General features: G+C 44.4%; 2 protein-coding genes across 9 annotated transcripts in view; one reads left to right on the plus strand and one right to left on the minus strand.

Annotated features, from left to right (window-relative positions):
• RTN4IP1 (reticulon 4 interacting protein 1) overlaps positions 1-6,865 on the minus strand; it is a 43,668-nt gene extending 36,803 nt beyond the window's left edge. For 3 of the 6 annotated variants that reach the window (XR_001357721.2, XM_025199226.1, XM_025199227.1), the window contains exon 1: positions 5,679-6,157. Coding sequence is in view for 5 of the 6 variants with exons in the window: in XM_025199226.1 (XP_025055011.1) it covers positions 5,679-5,925 (247 nt within the window). In the remaining variant the exon portion in view is untranslated. The other 3 variants (XM_025199225.1, XM_006019817.3, XM_006019818.3) reach the window with 3 other exon arrangements.
• QRSL1 (glutaminyl-tRNA synthase (glutamine-hydrolyzing)-like 1) overlaps positions 6,192-22,296 on the plus strand; it is a 20,835-nt gene continuing 4,730 nt past the window's right edge. For 2 of the 3 annotated variants that reach the window (XM_025199224.1, XM_006019814.2), the window contains exons 1-9: positions 6,192-6,308; positions 8,842-9,001; positions 10,166-10,264; positions 11,538-11,634; positions 12,109-12,285; positions 14,461-14,636; positions 14,747-14,859; positions 17,087-17,279; positions 21,466-21,583. In XM_025199224.1, coding sequence (XP_025055009.1) covers positions 6,213-6,308; positions 8,842-9,001; positions 10,166-10,264; positions 11,538-11,634; positions 12,109-12,285; positions 14,461-14,636; positions 14,747-14,859; positions 17,087-17,279; positions 21,466-21,583 — 1,229 coding nt within the window. In that variant the 5' untranslated portion in view covers positions 6,192-6,212. Of the gene's footprint in view, positions 6,335-8,841; positions 9,002-10,165; positions 10,265-11,537; positions 11,635-12,108; positions 12,286-14,460; positions 14,637-14,746; positions 14,860-17,086; positions 17,280-21,465; positions 21,584-22,296 lie in introns of all 3 variants that reach the window. The other variant, XM_006019815.3, reaches the window with a different exon arrangement.

A 22,296-nucleotide genomic window follows, 5' to 3' on the forward strand; every position in this document is an offset into this window, starting at 1 on the left:
TCGAGACCAAGTTAATGGCTTTACAGATTTCTCAGTTGCAGGGCCCAGGTAGGGGAAGGGGACGTGGACAAGGAAGGGGAGGACGGAGTGGATTCAGGAGAAGAGGCAGATCCCTGGGCCCACAAAACCAAGCCTATGGGAACCAATGTCATTATTGCAAACAAGAAGGACATTGGAAATCAGAATGCCCCAACCACCCCGACCAAAGACCCAGACCCCAGCCCCTGCCCCCAACTCCTATCATCAATTTTCCCGGTGTTGAATAGGACAGCCTGAGGGACAGTGACATCATCGCTTCTTTGCTTGCTACCAACCAATCTGGTCCGTTTGTTAAGTGCCTTATTTCTGGTAAACCTGTTTCTTGTTTTGTTGATACCGGAGCTTCTCGCTCCACGCTGAAAGCCACTGAATTCCCTTTCCTGCCTCATTCTCCTGAAACTGTAAATGCTGTCGGCATAGGCGGACAACCTATACCACATCCTGTTTCTGAACCTGTTTCCATTTCTATCGGCCCTTTGTCTGAGAATCATGCCTTTCTTCTTAGCCCTTGTGCACCTGTCAATCTTATTAGAAAGAATTTGTTGTGTAAACTGGGATGCGTAATTTATTGTAGCCCAGATGGTGTTTATCTTGAGGTACCAGAACATAGGGAAACCGAGCTTGTGGCTTTGCTAACTCAAGAGTACTCTGATCCTGACACTTCCTATTTGCAAGAGGAACTGTTGGCGCGAGTACCTCCACAACTGTAGTCCACCCATGCAAATGAAGTGGGACACATGTTGAGTGCTGAACCAGTACGCATTACCTTGAACCCTGCCAAGCCACTTCCTTGTGTCCTGCAGTACCCCATTCCAAAAGAAGCTGAGGAAGGGATCAAGCCTGTCATTTCCTCACTCCTTGAGCAAGGGATCATTGTCTCAGCACGCTCCCCTTGCAACACACCTATCCTGCCTGTTACGAAACCTGGTAAAGACACTTATCGTTTTGTGCAAGACCTTCGAGCTGTAAATGCTGCTGTTCTACCTGCTTTTCCCGTGGTCCCTAACCCTGCCACTGTTCTTTCCTGTATCCCTCCAGATGCCACCTGTTTTACAGTGGTAGACCTGTGCCCTGCTTTTTTCTCCATCCCCATTCATGAAGATAGTCAGTACCTGTTTGCATTCACCTATCAGGGACTCCAATATACCTGGACAAGACTCCCTCAGGGATATACGGAGTCCCCCACCTTGTTTTCTCAGATCCTGAAGAAGGACTTGGACCCCATCACGTTCAAAGAGGGTTCCTCACTTCATCGGGGACCCAAATCAGTCACGATTGTTATGTTACTGCGCTTTTAGAAGCTGTTCAACTGCCTTCTGCTATTGCTATTGTTAAATGTAAAGCTCATGAGAAACCTTTTGATGATGTCACACGAGGAAATGATCTGGCAGACTGTTCTGCCAGAAACGCAGCCCTTTCTGGCCCGCAGGCTCCTAACTCTGTTCTTGTTTGTTTTTCAGCAGACCAGTCTCCCTTGGCTAGCCTTTCAAATGTAGCCTTTCTCCAGAATCAGGCTCCAAAAAAGGAGAAGGATGACTGGCTGCATGCCAGGTGTTCACTGCACCCCGACTCTCTCTGGCGTTCCCCGGACGGCTGCCTGGTGGCACCTAGAGAACTCCTCCCACATCTTGCTCGTTTAACCCACTCTGTGGCCCATACGAGCAAAGGGGGGATGATTGCTACAGTACAAAGAGATTGGTTTGCCCCAAATTTTCCTTCCATGGCACAACAGTACTGTAGCTCCTGTCCCATCTGCTTAGCTCACAACATTGGGCAATGGGTAAAGACAACACCCGCAGCCCATCCCCCTCCATGGGGACCATTTGTGAATTTGCAAATTGATTTTGTACAGCTACCCAAGTGTTGTTCGTATAAATATATTCTTGTTATTATTGATATGTTCTCTGGATGGGTGGAAGCCTACCTATGCATACATGCCAAATCTATCATAGTAGCTAAGAAACTGCTTAAAGAATTCATTCCTAGATTTGCATTGCCCCTCATACTAAATAGTGATAGAAGCATCCATTTCACAGGACAAATAGTAAAAAACATCTGCCAAGCACTCAACATACAGCAACACCTGCACTGTAGTTATCATCCACAATCGAGTGGTGCTATAGAACGTAAAAACTCTGATTTAAAGACACTTATTTAAAAAATTTGCGCTAAAACAGGCCTCAAATGGCCTGATGCACTGCCCATTGCTCTCATGCACATTAGGAACACTGTCAATAGAAAACACGGCCTAACAACTTATAAAATACTCATGGCATGACCCATGAGGATGCCGGCCACCCCACCTGCTGCCCCACACCAAACAGACCTACAATTAACTGATAAAACTGTACTGAACTATTGCAAGGCATTAATGAAGTGTGTCAGGTCTGTTCATTCACAGGTCCAAGAAGCCTTATCTCAACCACCAGATGTTCCCTGTCACAACCTTGAACCAGGTGATTGGGTCTACGTAAAGGTCCATCAGCGGAAAAACGCGCTTCAACCCAAATGGAAAGAACCATTCCAGGTGCTCCTGACCACTAACACTGCTGTTCGTTGCCAAGGTCACCAGACGTGAACTCACGCCTCGCACTGTAAAAAAGTATCACCTCCATTGGACCCCGAAAAAACTGAATTCCAACCAAGATTAAGACCTTTCCCTGAGGCCAAGGACAAAGACCCTCAGGACCTCACTCAGGCAAGTGAGGAGCATCAGGGTGCAAGTGCTAGTAACCTTTCCACTGAACCCATCACTTCAGCCCGGCCAGATTCACCAATTGTGGAACGAAGATATCGTCTCCGACCCCACTGAATAATATCCAAACATGAAGTTTTTTTTTCTATCTTGATTGTTAATGCCGAACTTTTGAGTTTAGCCTGTGGAAATGTATTTTTGTCTTTAGTTAATCAAATTAAAATAGATTTAAATGTCTCCAGTTGTTGGATACGTAGTCATGTTCCTATCCATTCCACCGGAGGAATACCCATGATACCTGTACCCTTGAATACAACTCAGATGCTGGCCCCTTATTATTCAGATTTCCATGGAAACGAGACTTGACAAGACATGAACTGCAATTGGTCTGACTATATACAACTAGCCTATGCTACTCCTGGAAAGTTTTGTTGGACCTGTAATGGATCACGTGTGGCAGTAGGAGTTAGCAAATGCAAAGTAGATTTTAAAGTAAATGGTACTTGGCTTTCTAATGGTTCCTGGATATCTAATTACTCCCCCCAGAGTAAATTTTCCGGGTACTATTCACAATGGATAATGAAACCTCCATGTAGCACCACCTTCACTGCACTAGCTGGTCATTATTTTGTATGTAGAAACAAGGCTTATAAAAATCTTCCTTCTGGGTGGGAAGGAACGTGCTACATTTCTGCCGCATACCCCGCTTTCACAATTAGATCACATTTGCCAAAAGGAAAAATTTGCAATATTTGCAAAATTACTGAAAACCAAAGATTTGGGGGTATTATGTTCCCCAATTATGGGGCAGGCTTAGCTATGTCTGAAATACAAAAGGTTGCAGTATCCTTAGAAAAAATAGCCAGTGCCACTGCCATTGGGTTCCGTGAAATCAGTAAAGAAATGAAAGAAATGAGACAAATGACTTTGCAAAACAGACTCGCTCTAGACTATATACTAGCCAGCAAAGGAGGAGTATGTGCCCTGATAAAGTCTGAATGCTGTGTATATATACCTATGCCTCTAGTGCCACTGAAAATGAAGCTAAGATTATTGAAAAAGAAGTTGTCAAACTTCACCAAATTAATCAATGGGATATGGAAGGAATGTGGTCTTGGTTAACTTCCTGGTTCCCAAATTTAGGAACCCTTGGCAAGAAAATCCTGTATGGAATATTGTTTGTCTTGATAGTTCTGACAGTGTTTTATGTCTTAGTGCAACTGATCCTCTGCTACGTGAAAGCCAGCAGGAGAAGCTTTAGCAAGGCAAGAAAACACACAGCAGAGTCTAGAATAACGGTGTTACAAAAGTGTGAGCAGATTGAAAGAAAACATGAAAGGCTGCATGATGAAATAGAGGGACTCATGAGAATGGAAGTTTAAGGCTCAAGTGAGACTAAATAGTCTCAAAGGGGAGACTGTGGAATCAGAAAAAATAAATGCCTTAAACTTTGATCATACGAGTTATAAGATGAACATAACAGCTTTGTGGGGAATTGCTGGCTCTGTATATTAGAGCAGATAAGGGAAAGTGTTTGTTCTTTGTAACTCCTCTGCAACTGCTTCACTCACCGCGGCCTTGAAGATAGCAGAAAAAAAGTATGTGCTTGTTCTCCCTGAGATAACAGAGTGCTTGCTAATTATCTTTGACTGTTTTCTCAGAGAATTTTTTTTTTGCAATTATGTCCTGTGTAACAGTCTGTTTTTAAAAGCTTATATAAACTGCATGATTCTGTTTTGGAGGCAGAGACCTCTCTGTAGTGCTGGTGAATCCATGTACTCTAAGCTCTCCCCCACAGTACCGTGGATCTGAATAAAGCTTCTACTGACCTGACCCCAAAGTCTACACGTGTTTTTCCACGACACATGCAACAAGAAATGAGGGAGAGTAAAAACAAGAAACAGTAGAGTTTGACAGTTTGGGGACTCAGCCACACAAGTCAACTAAGAGGGAGTTAGGAATGGTCAGCATTTCCTAGTAGAGCTCAGTACTCTGCCAGTGATCCATGAGAACCAGCCTGGAAATGCAGTTAAAAATTGAACTGCAAGTGATTCCCACTGTGATCATGCAGCTAATGGGGAGATGAGAGTGACACAGGGCTTTCAAATCTGCAAAGGACAGGAATCAATTTCTAGTAGTACCTTGAATACCAGCCCAACTAATTTGGTTCAGGAAGATATAGGAGAGTAAGTTGAAACAGACTCCCTCAGCTTTCCCTGTAGGCCGTACGAGCATTGTAAGCCATGTGCAGCATGGGCCATGGGTAATATAGAGTGTGTCATGACCTGATCTGAGCTTGACTCAAGCAGCAATGACATAACTTGACCGTGCTCTGTAGACAGCGATAAGGTGCACTAACATAACACAAGGAAATGGAAAAGGATTGGTGTAGCTCCAAAGCGTAACCAAATATGGAAAACCCTGTGTAAAGTATATAATCATGCTTAAACTGCGTGAGCTCCAAAGCTCAGTGAAAAAGAGGAACCAAATTAGTGATGGTCTCCAAGAGAGTAGAGAAGCCTGGAGAGCGGACCCATTTTGCCTTGAATCCAAGGCTACATAAGCACTGTTCTTATTAATGCAAACAAGTCTTTGCTACTGTGTATCCTAATACAGTTTTCAAGTTGTGAATGGAATAGTCTCACTGGTCATCAGTTTCGCTGTCAATCCCAGTTAAAACTGGGGGTGACATCCCCAAACCTCACACAATTTCTGGAAATAAATTCTTCCAGGGGGCCTTCCTACAACGCACACAAAGCAGCGTCTTTTGAAACAGTCCCAATTAAACAGCCTCTCGGAGCTGGAAGCGTGCCTAGCGCGGCCACCTGCCCCCAGGAGCTCACAACAAGACGGCTTAAGCAGTTACAAGGACGCTGAAACCGCCTTTGGGCGGTCAGCAGCACAAACACGCCACCATCCCGACCCCAACCGAACCTCCGCTTACTTCTCATGTTAACATCAATAGGATTGAGGCTGGCGGCGTGGACACGAATGATGACCTCGTTGGGGAGGCGGATGAAGGGGAGCATCATGTTACTGGCCAACTGCAGCACATTGTTCTGCCCGTAGCAGTTGATCACCCAGGCTGGCATGACCTGCCTCGGGCATGACAGGCTGAGCCATCGGGCGCAACCAGGGTCCAGGAGTAGGCGGGCAGGCACTGCCCTATGCAGAAGTGCGGGGGGCAGCATCGTAGGCCCTGCACCTGCGTGTGGCGGGGGGTGGCTGGCTGAACTCTGCTAGGGCTGCTCAGGGAAACCTGCAAAAAAAATGAATGAAGGGGGAAAATGGTAAAAGCGCCTCCGCCAGGCGGCTACGTGAGCGAGCACCTGCCCGTCACACCCCCGAAGCACACCACACACCCACCCGCAATCTCCTTCCCACACCCGCCCACAGCTACTGCCCCTGGATTGCCCCCCGCTCCTCCACCTCGGCCAATGACCATCTGCCTTCATTCCTGTCCCCAGCTCTGTAACCAATGGCGAAGCCCGATGTTAACCCGGCGATCCAAGATGGCGGCGCCCATGGTTTCCTAAGTCCAGCGGCAGGTTTCCGGCCGGGAGTGGTATCGAGGGTATGTTGCGCACCGCCCTCCGAGAAGTGAGTGGAGGTGGCCTGGGCCTTACCCTGCCCGGGCCGGGTCCCGCGCGCCGCCCCGTGCCCCCTGGAGGCAGGGCAGGGAGCAGGAGTGGAGTGGGGTGGGGCGGGGCGGGGGATGCTGTGGGGAGCCAGTGTTGCCCGGTGTGCGACAATTATTGTATTTGTAACAGTAATTTCACCCCTTGTGCGATCAAGAGCAGTACAAGCGTTTAAAATGTCACATAATTTTTGAGGCAGTTCAGTGATGCAGCAGATGCAAAATCCGAGTTGCTGTCAGGGAATCTGACCTGACTTTGGGGCTTGCTGTCAGGGCGGTCTTACGCCTGCTTGCCTCAAAATAAAGAAACGCTTCAGCTTTGATGACCCAGTTCTCACTCAGTCACTCACTGGCATCTTACAGTGAGCAATACAAAGTAAATAAGAACAAGACTTATTTGGATACTCACTTGCATATTTTTTCAGTGTACGATTGCTTTTCATCAAATATGATTTTTGAGCTCCCAATGTGATCGTTTCATATTTAAGACCTGGCAACGCTGGGGGGAGCTTGGAGACTCCAGAAGCTGCAGAGGTAGCGGGCGCGGTGCCAGAGGCAGGTTGCCAGCTGGCCAGCCCTGCCTTGGACAGACACTCTTGTCGGGGAAGGTTTGGAGCAGGGGGCTCAGTCTTCTTGGTCATGCCGCCCAGTCTGGAAATTTGGCAGTAGGGAAGTGGCAATTAATGCTGCCACCCAGTACCAGATTTTTAGAGCTGCGAGAGCCCCGCAGGCTGGGTGACATGGCTCCACGGGCTCGATCTGGCCCACAGAGAGGGGGATGAGCACCCCTGGTTTAGAGCATGGGGGCTCTACTTTGTGGCCTCTGACACTGGCCCAGACCCACATGCTGGATCCAGCTGCAGAGGAACTCACTGCTTCACCCCTGCCCTGAATCTGGCTGCAAAACGACAGGATCTGGTGTGTTGGGCCATGTTGTCTGGCCTGCAGGGCTCCCCACAGGCCTGGAATTGTGGCAGTGGGGCAGCGGTGACAACATGAATTGTCACGGCTTTAGGATTCCACCAAATTTCTGGACCCTTGGGGAGCCCCCCAGACTGGAGTGTACGGCCTCCTGGGCTGGATCCAGCCTGCAAGGTGAAGGTTGAACACCATCAGTTTAGATCCTTGAGCAGGGGGCTGGGTTAAACGGACCTCTTGAAGTCCTTTCCAGACCTATTTTCCTATGGTTTTATAATAAATGCATACAGGACAGGTTGCCACATTAGATCTGTGTTCAGAATAGGGGTGCATCAATAGAGATTTTGGGGGCCGATACTGATAGCCAATTTTTTAAAGGAGGCATATTGGCCGATACCGATCCAATTTCCAATACATAGCCCTGCAGCTTGAAGAGCAGTGTCCACCTGGCATGTCTGTTGTGGTGGAAGGGGAGGGGCAGGTCAAGGCCCTTGCAGTGAGGGAAGGAGTGGGGCAGGGGCTGGGTGCAGGAAGGAGCCACAGCTCGTTCAGGGGGTACGGAGTGAGAGGCGGCTTCCACGGCTGCATGCACCTCAAGAGGGCACGGGGGGAGAGCATGTGCCCCCTGGATATGTGCGGGGATGGGTGGGAGGGCTGCAGCTCTGGGTTAGGACTGGGGCTACCGCGAGTTCTTCCCAGCGTGGGGGAGGGGGGGAATGTTCGGCCAGGGCTGTGCTCAGGGTGGGCGGAGACGGCACTGGGAGGGTGGCTATGGGGGAGGGCTGCAGCCACCCCAAATTTCACCATGGCTCCCTGCCCAGTGCCACCACTGCCCACTCCAAGTGCAGCCCCCATGCACCAGGAAATGCCCAGTGCAGCCCTGGTCCCAGCCTCCAGCTGCTGGCCCTCCGCACACAGATTGGGGGCACATCCCCCCTCCCCCATGCCCACCTGGGGTGCATGCAGCAGGAGGAGCGCGCCCCCCGCACTCCTCCGGACAAGGCGCAGCTTGGTCCCCACCCTGGCTGAGCAGCACCTGCCCTGGCCCCTGCCTCACTTGGGGGCAGGGTTGATCTGCCCCTCCACAACAGACTTACCAGCTTCACTCAGCTCTCCAAGCTGCCAGGCTGTGCTTCTTGCTGCCTGCATGCTGCACTGCAGCTGCGCACACACACGCACAGGCATTTACTGGCCAAATTATCGGCCACATCAGGCTGACTTCCGATACAATAATTTTCTTTATATTGGTGCCTATCCGATATTGGACCGATGTGTTGGTGTATCTTTAATTCAGAAGTTGTTCAGGCATTGACCAAAATGGTGGTGTAGCAGGCTGAAGATGAAACTATTTGAAAAACTTATGCAAAAGTTTGCAGAGTGCTTGAAGAGCCAAGGCTGTTGTTCCATCACGTATATGCTACACACTACAGCTGTATTTATCCTCAAGTAGAAGGTAGAGAGAATTAGTTTTGGAAACTGCAATGAAACTGCAGATCTAACTGGTTTTTGTGACTAGGTTCTTACCACGTGAAAATGAAAAATGTCCTTTCAGGTGTCGACAGCACTAAAGGAGGGCCAAGTGAGTCCAACAGAACTTTGTCAACGATGTCTGTCTCTTATCAAAGCCACCAAATTTCTTAATGCGTACATCACTGTAACAGAAGATACTGCATTAAGGCAGGCTGAAGAATCTGAGAAGAGATATAGGAGAGGTAAATTAGCTTGCCTATATTTGTTATACCTCCTCAAAAGTTTTTGTTTGACTGTAGTGGGTATAGTACTTTCTGTCAGATTTAGCAGCTTGCATAAAAAAGGAAAGCTACTGTTTGTTTGACTTGGTTGTATTAAACAGCAACAGGACCTATTCAAGCTAAATGCTCTGTGGATACCACTGGTTGCACAACGAGCATATTTATTCACTGGTGTGCTCATTGTGGTGCCCCAGAACAAAAACTACTTAAAATCATTTAGCTTCCTTCATGTGGAGGCTGCACATAAAGGTCAGCTCTGTTTGCTGAGCTGTACTGCAGCTTAATGTCCACCCATTCTTCAGCAGCTTGGTTCACATTGGCAGCAGCAGTTATTAGAGCTAGTGGGGCATAATAACCTTTACTTTGTAGCCCCATCAACATGGGAAGACAAAACAACTCCTAGCCTAATTTAGTTTTAGATGTTAAAAAAAATCATACAAGAGGTGATTTTTATGAAGCTGTGGTCTCCTGTTGTTGCTGGAGTTCTTCCAACACTTTGAGGTACATTTCCTGTATGTCCCTGCTTGGAGAACGGGGAAAAAAGGAGAATTCATTCTGATGTGGTTTTTCTTTTTTGTAGCTGACAGTTTCTGTTATTCAACTCCTTTGGCAAACTGCTGTAGAGGAGATGTAACTGGAATACATTTGTCTCCTTTAAGAGTCTTCCTTGGATGATTAATTGTCACGTCTCCTTGGACAGATTCTTCTTGTTGCTATGGTTTTCTAGAGCCCACTTGCTGGGCACATCAGGCAGGCAGCCTTGACTCCTTTCCTGGGTGGGAATGGCATGGATTTCAGATTGATGCAAACATTATATGGTCATGCAGTGTGGGGCAGGCACCTTTTTGGGATAGCTAACCTATTTTGGAACCAGCTCTCTTAGTAGCAGGGCCGATGACATTTTACAGAACCTAAGGAGTTTGAGGACAAATCTGGCTTGGGCAACAAAACCCTTAAGAACAGAGTTGAGACTTTGTGAAAATATAACTTTAAAAGCATTCATATGATGACCGAAACAATTCCTTAATAAAAACAAAACAGAAGTGGAAAATAAAAAGGGATGACTAAACCCTTCTTAATATTTAGATTTAAGTTATGGTGCTGTTATACCTCTTGTTATTACAGGTCAGTCACTGGGGGATTTAGATGGAATTCCTGTTGCAGTAAAAGACAACTTTAGCACAACTGGCATTGAAACAACATGCGCATCAAACATGCTAAAAGGTAAAGTAGAGGCGAAACCAGTTCTGGTCCTAAAGCTCTGGTCCTTTTCTCTAAAACTTCTATGAAGCACAGTGTAGTTGAAACCTAGTCATTTAAAAAAAATCTTGACATAGTTTCAGACACTGCAGTCAGTCATCCTTGCCTTTTCTGGGTTTACAGACAATTTTCACTTTTTATATACGGTTGCTCCTGAAATTGTAACTGACAAATAAGGTCATCCAGTACTAACTCTAGCCAACAGACTGTAATTTTAACAATAGGTTACATTTTGTTCCAAGTTATGTTCAGGTTGCCAGTATTCTTCACTCTTCGCTTTTGTTTGTTGATTTGTACTATATAGCAGAACTCAAATACAGTTTCTAGTTTGTTCTTCCAGAATTTTTGATCCTGGTCCTTGAACTAAATAGTTGTCTTTTAAATTGATGTCGTCTTAGTTTTGAATTCTGCTCTCTGCATTCCTGATTTTGATCATTAATCTTCATGTATAAACATGACAATTCCCATAGCTTTGTCTTATGTTTGCCTAGAAAAAGCACAATTAAAAATAGAATTAAAAAAAATATCAATTTCATTCTGTTGCATTGAGAAACCAACACAAATGGAAAATTCATTAATTAGCACTGCGGAAAGAATGAAGCTGAGTATAGAAAAAAATCTTGACAGAAGCACAAGTGAAACTTAAAAATATTTTGAGGGTGGTTAGGGAAGAAATTCTACTATTTTATTTTAGTTTTCTAACAATAGAAGAAAAAATGAATTTTATAAGAGTGTCAAGTTATTTCAGATGCCTTTCCTTTGGCATGCCTCCCAGGCAGCTTTGATTGATGGAAGACAGCACATCTGAGAAGCTCAAGGTTTAGAATGCTCCGTGCTGACTTCATTCTCAGAAAAAATCTCAGTCAGTATTGATTAGCGATACTCCATTAGTTAACTAGTGGCAACCACCATGTTAAATTCTGTTGTAATAGGTCTGGTTCTCATCACAGCATGACCAAATGTAGTTTGAATTTAGCTGCACAAATCGATCAGTCTTGGGGGGCGGGAAAGAAAGATGCTAGGAAATAAGTCAACATTCTGTCTAATACTCATTCCCTGTTTGTGATCAATCAGAATTTATTGATGATAAATTTCACTATTTTGAGGGTTCCTGGCATTGTATAGTGACAGTTGCCATGCAAAGATAATGGCTACTTAGAACTGTTTGAAGGTCTAGTTACTGAAATGTATCCAGATGGCACCAGACAGTCTCTTAACTGATCTAATTGTTTTTCAGGTTATATTCCTCCTTACAGTGCTACTGTAGTTCAAAAATTATTGGATCAGGGTGCTGTGCTTATAGGAAAAACAAACCTAGATGAATTTGCTATGGGGTGAGTTATATTTAACATTATTAATTAATAACTGCACGTTATTGTGTAGCTACACAGTGTCTACTCTGACACCTCCCTCATCCTTAATTAATAATTTATGCATATTGAGAAAATAAGGAAAGCAAATATTTACCAAGGGTGGTTATAGCTACACAATGGCTATTTCTGTGAACTTCACTGGATATTTATTTCATTATGGTGTGTATCCAGCTGTTTTTAAGAAAGGAGTGAGCTAGCCATTGTATCACCTGTAAATAATAGGATGCTAATGAGATGGTTGATTAAGTAGTATTCACTCTCTTTGAAAAAAAAATTGCTTTTTCTGGTAACCGAGCAAACTCCGACCTGCAACTGAAACATTAGTTATCTCTTAGGGTTAAGGAGTGATTGTATTCACTGTATTTTTCTTCAGTGTATAGTCCATTGATGCTTTACAATTGTCTGTGTTTAAACTATCCTAATCTCTTACATCAGATCTGGGAGCACTGATGGGATATTTGGACCAGTTAGAAACCCATGGAGTTATTCAAAACAGTACAGGGAAAAATGTGGGCAGAACTCCCATCTTGAGAATGAAGACTCCAGTTGGCTGATAACAGGAGGAAGCTCAGGAGGTAGCGCTGCTGCTGTATCATCTTTCACATGCTTTGCGTAAGAAGCTCTTTAGACCTGATTTTAATTAACTGCACCATACTCATGTAGTACTTTTCCTCCAAGTTTAATTCTAGACGCTTCCAATAATCTAGTTCATATTGTACACCCAAGAGCAGATATTGTTTATGTTTGAAACTGGACAATTATTAGCACTTCTATTCAGTAATTAGTTTCAGTACCTCCGTGGTGTTCAGGATATATGGCATAACACAAAAGGAAAGTGATTTTATATGGATAAATGTAAGATATTTCCTTCTAAATCTTAGTCAGCATAGTGGTATGAACATTTTGGATTGCCTGAAATAAATTTATGGAAGAGGGAAATTAACTGTTATCATCCATACCTGCTCTTTTAAAAAGTATCCTACAATCAGTGATATATCAGCTAGCTGAAGCGGCACAAAAAAACCCCTGCCATATAAAAGCTCTCATCTCTAGGAGTGTAATATTCTTTTCTCCCAGAGTTAATTTATATGGCAGGACCACCTATAATTCAGGCAAATTTATAGAATTTCGGGACTAATAACTTTCAGATCTCAGATTTACTGAAATGGTTTGAACTATATAGACACTTAAAAGTTACCTTTCAGAAAAATGCATTCAAAAAGAGTTTCTTTAAAAACCCAATTCCAGTTGGTTATGACTTCAAAAAGTGTTTTAACAGTGTTCTTAACTGCATAGATTAATGAGCTGTTATTTGCAAGAAATAAAAATGTGTGAATAATTTTAAACTCAGATTCTGTTAGTGTCAGTACAGGTGGAAGATATAAAGAACATTTTTTGCAGGGCTTTTAGAAATGTTAGATCATCTGTATAATAAACACTCCAGCTATATTTTTCAATCAGAAGACATTTGAGCTTACTTTTGAATATAAGTCATCCTAGATTTTCTGATTCTAAGTCGAAGAAAAAATAAGATATCAAATGAAGATATATCTATGGAGAATATAAGAGGGTTTGTTTTTTTTACTCCAGTTTACTCCAAAACCAATTTCTTTTAGGCGGTATCATGCCATATGAAAAATTAGAGTTGGTGTACAAATCCAGTTTGTGGGGAAAAAAAAAAAAGATAAATTAATTGGAAAAAATGGACTGAAAAATTTGAACTAGTAAAACAATTTTTCAAAAACAGGAAGGAACTTTTTCATCTGAAATTGACCTTTTTACAAATTTTTTTTGGAAAAATCCAATCAAGACAGATTTCAATTAAAATGATACTTTTCTTCCTTTTTACGTTTCTTAAAACAATAAAAGATTTCATTGGAATAAACTTTTATTTTTACAAAACGTTGATTTTTAACAACAGCATTTTTTGTTTTAAAGTTCAGCTATGACTCTTTTCCTGAATGTACAAAAAATGTGGTATTATTGCAGGTATGAGTTTAACTAATGGAAACTTAAGACCTTGTGCCATTGTAGTCTTGGAAAACAAAAAATATTGCCATAATCTTTGATAGGTATTGGACCTTATTGTATTAAAGGGAAAGTGCTTATAAATATTTTGCTATAAACTAAAAGCTCCTGGTTCAAGCTAAAGAATGGAAAGGTAGGGCAGAATAAATGGGGTTTGAATGCATAAAAAGGATGTGCTTTAAATATTTTCTCTTTGAGTATGGACAAATATGCATTTGAAGTGCTCTAAACCTGGCATGCTTCTGTTTCAGCACCATGCAAATGTGCAGGCCACCCTACTTCCTCTCCCCCATTCCCAGAGAGCTTCAAAATGGCCAGGAAGGCACATAGTGGGACTGCTTTTTAGCCAAGGGCCTGGTGAACAGGGAACTGTGCATACATCTTAGCTTCTGGTTTCCAGAGGGTCCCAAGGACAGTTGAACGCTCAGCAGAGTATTTGTTGACTATCTACCCTCCCCTTCCACTGTGGAATACCAGAAGACGCTGGAATGTAGGGACATTTCAGAAAGTGCTACAAAGGGAAGCCCTTCAAAGACCTTCCTCTTTTTTTTTTTTGTTCAAGGGTCATTTTTTTGAAAGCGCTCTTTGAAAGCATGTGCACATCTATACCTTTGCTGTTTGGAGCACTTCAAACACCATGTCTGTACATGACCTTCGTGTAGAAAAATCACATCTAGAGGTTTGTGACTTTAACAACTGATACACTTTGGATGTGTTCTACAGTAGTCAATTCTGTTAATAATTCTGTTTACATCGTAGGGCTTTGGGATCAGATACAGGAGGATCCACCAGAAACCCAGCTGCTCACTGTGGAGTAGTAGGCTTAAAACCAACCTATGGATTGGTGTCTCGTCATGGTCTCATTCCTCTAGTGAACTCCATGGACGTACCAGGGATTTTAACCAGATGTGTGGATGATGCTGCAACTGTGTTGGGTATTACTAGTGTACATGTCTTATGCAATTTGTCTCAAAAACCTGTGAATTCAAGTAGTCCCTTTTGTATTTTCTTTCCTGTACCTTTTGAAACCCATTTCACATTTCAGGTGTGCTTGCTGGGCATGATCCTAAAGACTCTACCACAGTGCAAGACCCCTTTAATCCATTTAAATTACCCAGTGTCATAGATGTCAGCAAGCTCTGCATAGGAATACCAAAGGTAATATTTTAACTGTTTTCACATTTTGAAGGAGCAAGGGTGGGGATTCATACCAGAGTAAAACCTTTATATCCTGTTCACTTAATCTACAGGCTTAAATCTGCTGTATATTCAGCCTCTGGGAGTAAAAGGATTTTTATCTTCTTGCTTAGTGTCAGCTTCTTCAGGTGGCTAAGCTGGGGCATTGATACTTTCTGAAAAGTTCTGTCCAGTTGTTAGAGGGGCATTGTCTAGAAATGACAAAAGAAGATTGGGAGCCTGAACTCCTTAGTTTTACCACTGACTTTTTTACTGCAGGCAAGTCACTCTTCTTTTGGTACCTTTGGTGTAAAACTACTTATCACAGAGGAACGATGAGACATTGTGGAAAACTCTGGAATACTTGACTGGAAAGTGCTATAATAAGGCAAAATAGTAAAGAAATTTTGCAGTGCAGAGGAAAGCAAAGCAAGGGGAAGAGTGATGTATATGGTCCTATTATGGATACAAAGAGAAACTTGCCCTGTTTATTAAAATTGATAATAAGCTACATGGTTTCAAGTCCACAGAGTTGAATAATTTTGTGGTTAAAAGAGTTATCACCAGGTAGGCTAAGAATTGAGGTTTGGTATCTTTTTAATTAATCATTTAATAGCAGAAAAGTGTGTGAATGTGTTACTTCGACTGAGCTTTGTAGGGGATGGCTGTTTGACTAAGACTCTTCCCCTTCCCCTTGTTTTCAAGCATTGTGCTAGAACAAGTGAACCAGTTTTGATAAACCAACATGCCCCAGATCAGGTTGTTGTCCAGTCTACATGAAATAGGCATCTAGTTTACTAGGTTCCCAGGTGCACACCCACTTTTTTAAGTTGCCAAGGCACTTGTGGAAGCATTAGCTGGGAGCTCCCTGCTTCAAAGCTGCAGGTGCTGCTTCAGGTGTCATAGATGTCAGCAAACTCTGTGTAGGAATACCAAAGGTAATATTTTAAATGTTCTCACCTGTGAGGCATGGGCAGCTGAAGAGCCAGGATCTTATACCCTGCACCATAAGCCACAGCCATGCTTTTTAAAACTCCATGGGTGTTCGGACCCAGACAGTAGGGAGAGGCTACCCAGTCTCTAGTTCCTACCACCCAGGCAGATTTAAGGAGCACCCATAAGTCTGGATAGGCTGCCAGTGTGTCGGGGATAAGAGGCTCCTGGTGGAGTTTAAAGTCCCCAGAGGGGAAGCCCTTCAGCTCCCCGCACCCACAAGTCTCTGATTCCCCTGTGCCCCAGCAGGGTGCTGGGTTTTGACAATCAGCTAATTCCGCTAATTGATGGAAACTGAGGTCACCTGATTGTCAGCCCTGCCCGGACAGCCCCAGTTTAGAATTGGACTTGGGGCTGTCCCAGCCAGCACCAACAATCAATTTATTGTCAGCTTGCTACACTGGAGACTAGAACTGGCCCTAGTGCTGTCAGAAGCCTAGATGATAATCAGCTGATTGTCAGCCCTGGTCCCAGAGTGTACTGGAGCTGGTTTGAGTCTCTGATGGGGTTCTTGGGGCTAGAGCCAACAATCAGCTGATTATCAGCTTTGCTGGACTTGCTGTGGGCACTCCTTTCAGTTTGCCAGTGCAGGGGGAGCCCAGGCTTATGATCCTTCTTCACTGGCAAGCAGTAATGGTGAGATGGGATCTAATCCCTGATCCCAGCAATCATGCCTTCTGCTGTGCATAGGTGGTATGGCAGGAGGTGTTACTATTGAGATGGGGGATCAGATCCCATCTTGCCATTACATGAACATGTGCTAGGGGCCCTTGAATGTTTTCTGTTCATGTAATGTTACCTGTAATGTTCCTGGTATCATGGATTAAAATTGAAATTGAACTGTTCATGAATGCAGGGCAGTGCACCATGGTCCCTGTCAAAAGACAGATAAGTAGGCAGCTACTCATCCGGTAATTCAAGACCTGCAGCAAGAATCACCTGGGGGTAATTGTCATCTCTGTCCATACAAGCAATTAGGAGAAGTGATCATAATGGTCTTAAAATATATGAATCATGTATGTATTTGATAGCCAACACACCGCAGAGACGGTTGTCTATAATAAATATTTTAAAAGATCATTTAAAAGTATTTGCATCAAATAGTATATTCCATAATGCTGCTTGCATAAAAACCACTGAAAGTAAACCCATGTAAAACTATCCCAAAATATATTTATGCATAGAATTAATCTCCTGGCTTTTGTTCTCCTCCAAGGAATACCACATACCTGGGTTGTCTAGTGAAACTCTGGCAGTCTGGTCGAAAGCTGCTGACCTCTTTGAGAATGCAGGTGCTAGAGTAATTGAAGTGAGCCTACCGCACACTTGTTATTCTATTGTCTGCTATCATGTGCTGTGCACAGCAGAAGTTGCATCAAATATGGCCAGATTTGATGGACTGGAATATGGTAAGTCCTCCTTCCTCTAAAAACATGACTCCATACCATTTGGTATGAGAGTAAGAAAGTTTTAAGTGGCCTGGAAATTGTTAACAACTGTGTGTAATATGTGGTTAAATGTTTGGAGATGCGCGTGATCCAAAGGCACTGTAAAGTAAAAACCCTATCTTAGATGAAAGCTGGCATGAATCAGTTGAAACTGAGGTCACCTGCACTGTGACTGGATAACCCAAAAGCTGTGAAGCCCTTATTGGATATCTGCTTCTAGCAGAAAAGTGTATTTTTTTCTGTTTCAGAAATTGAATTTTTAAAGGTAGAATGTGTTCAGTATGTACCTAAACCAGTGCTTCCCAAACTTTTCCTCAGCATAGCCCCATTTCCTCAGTATGGCCCCTTACTCCCAACTTGCAGCCCCCCACCCTCCCCAGGTGCCCCAGGGCCTGCAGCCCCCCTGTCCCCCACCTCAGCAGCACCTGAGCCCCAGCTGCTGCCCACAGGAAGCAGCAGCTGCTGAGGCCAGAGCGCAGAGCGTGGCTCCCCACCTCTGTCCCCTCCCCCACGGGTGGCATGGCCTGAGCAGAAGCTGTGGGGGGCAGAGGGAGAGGATGCAGGCTGCCTGCTGCAGGCTTGGGTTTCCCTGCTCTGCTGCCCGTCCCCCAGGCCTCTGCAGCCCAGCGGGTGGGACCTGGGGTGAGAGAGAGCACCATACCGCAACCCCATCTGCGACCCACAGTTTGGAAACCACTGACCTAAACATTCTGCCTTTTATTTGGTGAGATGCTATACATTATACTCTTTTGCATGGACTTTATCTTACTGATTTGAATGGTATAGCTGTGTCAGATATGGGGTCTTAAAAGAACATCTCCGGTAGCTAATATAGCTATGCTACCAAAACACTTGGCATAGACACAGCAGAAGGTTTTCTACCTTTTAGAGGAGCTGGTATAACTTTCCTTGGTGGAAACATTCCTTCTACTGGCATAGCGGGGTCTATACCAAGTGGCTTAGCCACTGTACTTAAAGTGGCAGCAGTCCCATAGTATAGTTATATTTGAAATCTGTGTAGATGATGTCATCTATGGAAGTTTTCAGCTTATTGATACACGAAGGCTTCCCGTATAGCTAGTGGCTCACTCGGCTTAGTCATTGCCGACTGGAAGGAACACGCTGCCCTCAATTAAATTAACCTCTTTGTTGTATTCATGGATTTAATTAAAGCAAGGTTGTCCAATTTATTTGGGTCTGTGGACCAGATAGCTCACTTTTGGCAGCAGGGCAGCAGCTTGTTGCTGAATCCACTTCCCATATTCTCCCTCTCCCCCCTCTTGTTTCCCATGCCACCAGTTAGTTACCTGCAGTAACCGAAAAGTCCAAAATCATTGGCAGGCAAGAGGGCTTAGCAGCAGGATTCACCCTGGTTTACAGAGCAGTCAGTGCAGCAGCTTCAGCAATTGCACTAATGAACCCTATGGGCTGCAGTCTAACCCCTTAGGACACCATTTAGGCAGCCGTGAATTACAGCGTCTTTACCACGCCTGTTGTCACCAGTGCCCCATAGACTGCCACTCTCTCTAACACTCAAGTTACTGTTTCTGTAAATGTGTACTGAAAAAAACCTATGCTAGTAAATATGAACAAAGTAGTTTCCTGAATTAGCATCTTTGTTTATAACTCTTTTATGGTATTATGGGCATGTGTGATACATTTGAACAGAATATTTATTTTACTCTGTTCTGAAGCTGGTCATTCACTAAAGGAAGACATAGTCTACAGTGCCTTAAAATGAGTTAAGATTTTCAAGAGATCTGGTGCTCTATCTTTAAGTTTCTACCTAATGGTGATCTGGTTTGCAGGGAATAGTAAAGTTACATTAATTGCCTCAAGTGTTTCACTTGCACAAAAAAATTGCAAGACATACTGTGCTTTTATGGTATTCACAGTCTAATACCTATCTGGATTTTGTTTTATACTTAAATGATATTTAAGGACCCGGGAAACTATAGGCCAGTCAGTCTTACCTCGATCCTGGGCAAGCTGTTCGAGAAAATTATTCTGGCACATATCCAGGAGGGGCCAGCAGGGAAATGCATGCTCAGGGGCAACCAGCACGGGTTCATCAGCGGCAGGTCATGTCAGACCAACCTGGTGGCCTTCTACGATCAGGTCACTAAATCATTGGATGCAGGGGTAGCAGTGGATATAGTCTTCCTGGACTTCCGGAAGGCTTTCGACACTGTCTCTCACCCCGTTCTCATTAGGAAACTGGGGGACTGTGGCGTAGACACCCACACAGTCCAATGGGTCGCCAACTGGCTAGAGAGCCGCACCCAGAGGGTGGTAGTGGATGGGTCCTTCTCGGCCTGGAAGGACGTGGGCAGTGGGGTCCCGCAGGGCTCGGTCCTCGGACCCGCCCTGTTCAACATCTTCATCAGTGATTTGGATGAGGGGGTGCAGTGCATCCTGTTCAAATTTGCTGATGACACCAAGATGTGGGGGGATGTGGGCACAATAGAAAGGAGCAACAGGCTACAGTCGGACCTTGACAGGCTACAAGGATGGGCGGAGGAGAACAGGATGGGGTTCAACACAGACAAGTACAAGGTGATGCACCTGGGGAGGAACAACCGGCACCATACCTACAGGCTGGGGAACTCCCCTCTTGTCAGCACGGAGGTGGAAAAGGATCTTGGAGTCATTATCGACTCCAAGATGAACATGGCTAGGAAGAGGGGGGGGGAGGGCCAGGAGGCCAACTAAAGCAAAAGGTATTCTGGTTTATAAATGAAAAAAATGGTCCAAATTTATCTTTGAAGGTATGGACATATGAACAACCTACCAGAGGGCAAAAGGGGATGGAGCTTTATTGCACAGCAGGAGATGTACAGTAATTCCCTGTGTGCATACACATTTCCCACTGTAGATGAAAGCTAAACTGCAATAACTTAGCCCTCTTTCACTTACTTAAGGTTTTACCTACTTATTGTAAGGTAAGATCATGCAGTTATCTCAGAGAAGCTGACATCTGATAGTACCTCATGCCCTTTTACTTCATGGTAAACTGTTCAATATCCTGAAAAAATTCCTTTCACTTCACTGAAGCAAGATGACCATCTTGCTGGGGTCGTTTGACCCCAGTACTCTTTCCTGCCATGGCAGGGGGGCGGACTACATGATCTGCCCAGGTCCCTTCCGACCCTAGAAACTATGAAACTATGATATGTGTGTACTCTAAACCACTATGGGATAATATAGCTATCACCAACTTATAAATACATGCAAATAAAATTTTGAACTAGATTCAGATCCTCTCTGCACACCTGTTCAATAGTTTCAGAAGAGTGTAATTGGCCAAACTCATAAGAAAGTCCCATGAGAAAGTACATCTCCACTAAAATAATTGGAATTGCACTGCTTATGCCAGTACAGTCTTTGGTTCTCCATTTTTTGGGGTGTGCTTTAAATTCTGGAAAGTTTAGACTCTGATCCCAAGTCTGTTGAAGTCGTTGTTGAAGTCCTCCTGTTAATTTCAGTTAGCTTAGAATCAAACCTTTTGGATGAATAAGTCAGTTTTTAGTTGGAGAAGATTGCTGTCTCAGTTTTACTTGTGGAGTAGCGCGCTGTTCAACTCCAGTGTTAATCTTTGCTCAAAATGAACTGGAGGATGATCTGTCAGTGTTACAAAAATACTTTAAGTCAAGTCAAGGACAGGAAAAAAGAGAGGCAACTTTCTCCACGTCAAACTGAAGAGCAGGAGCAAGAGTTAGATCCATTCCATGACACAAGCATGACATGCCACGCAAGGCACAAAACCATTCCAAGTCAGAAGCAGCAGTCGTGTTTGAACCTGACATTTAGCTCTGTTTCTCAGAACATGACTACAGTACTTCTGGTTTAGGAGCTAGTGTACAGAGGGCTAGGCTGAGGATCTGTGAACCATGCACCATCCTGTAAACATATCCTGTATAGTAGGTGCCACCTGGTCTTTAAAAGTGGAAGTCCAGTGCTAAAGTTTTGTTAATATGTTTTAGCTTTTAATATACTTTAATAGCTTTTAATAAATATAAAAGCTTTGGGTTTGGTTCCGTGAAAAATTAATTGCATGTTACTTCAACTCTGCCTTACTGTCACTATTGTTTAACAGTTTTCATGGCTACTAGGGTTTATTTTCAAATCACTGGTGGTTTATTTTTAGGACACCGTTCCAATATGGACAAGTCAACAGAAAGCATGTATGCTGCAACACGACGAGAAGGGTTTAATGATGTTGTAAGGGGAAGAATTCTATCAGGAAACTACTTTTTGCTGAAGCAGTAAGTTCAGCACATGTTAAAGCTCAAATCTTCAAAGTTAATATATTTGTTTACAGCAGGGCTAGGGACTGAAGTTTCACATAAACTGGTTTTAAGTGATCAGAAACTAGTTTAAACCTGTAACAGAACGGAAGCTTAGTGTACATAAACCAGTTTCATAATGGCCAAAACTGGTTTAAGACAAATCTGGTTGAATGTAGTATTAGACTCAACTGATTTATGGAACTCCTGTCCCAGACCCCTTCCTGGTTTAAGTTAAATCAGAGTCCCTTAGCATCCCAGCATGCTCTGCAGCCTTGGGCTGGGCTGTGCTGCCTGCTCCAGAGAGTAGGGCTCTGCTCCTTAGCCGGACCAAGTTCAGGGGCATAGCCAGCTGCTGACCCAGCATGGCTCCCTAAGGCGAAGGGAGCAGGGAGTGGGTTTATTTCCCCTGAGGGATCCCATCTGCCTGGTGGGGGCATAGCAGCCCCTGTCGGGCATCCCCCCTGCCCCCAGCTGCTCAAGCAGTGGGGGGGTGAGGCCAGCCCTGGCAGTAGCCTGAAGTGACCCCCCCCCTCCCCCCCATTTGCTTCTGGCTGGTACTGGGGCTGGCCATGCCCTCCACCACTTGAATGGCGAGCGGAGCAAAATGCCTGATAGGGGCCATTGCGCCCCTGTCTGGCAGACCCTGGCTGCGGTCTGTACCGGTGGCACATGGGGGGGGGGGGGGGGGG

This window comes from Alligator sinensis, unplaced genomic scaffold (assembly GCF_000455745.1).
Source record: "Alligator sinensis unplaced genomic scaffold, ASM45574v1 scaffold313_1, whole genome shotgun sequence".
Classification (NCBI taxonomy): Eukaryota; Metazoa; Chordata; order Crocodylia; family Alligatoridae; genus Alligator; species Alligator sinensis.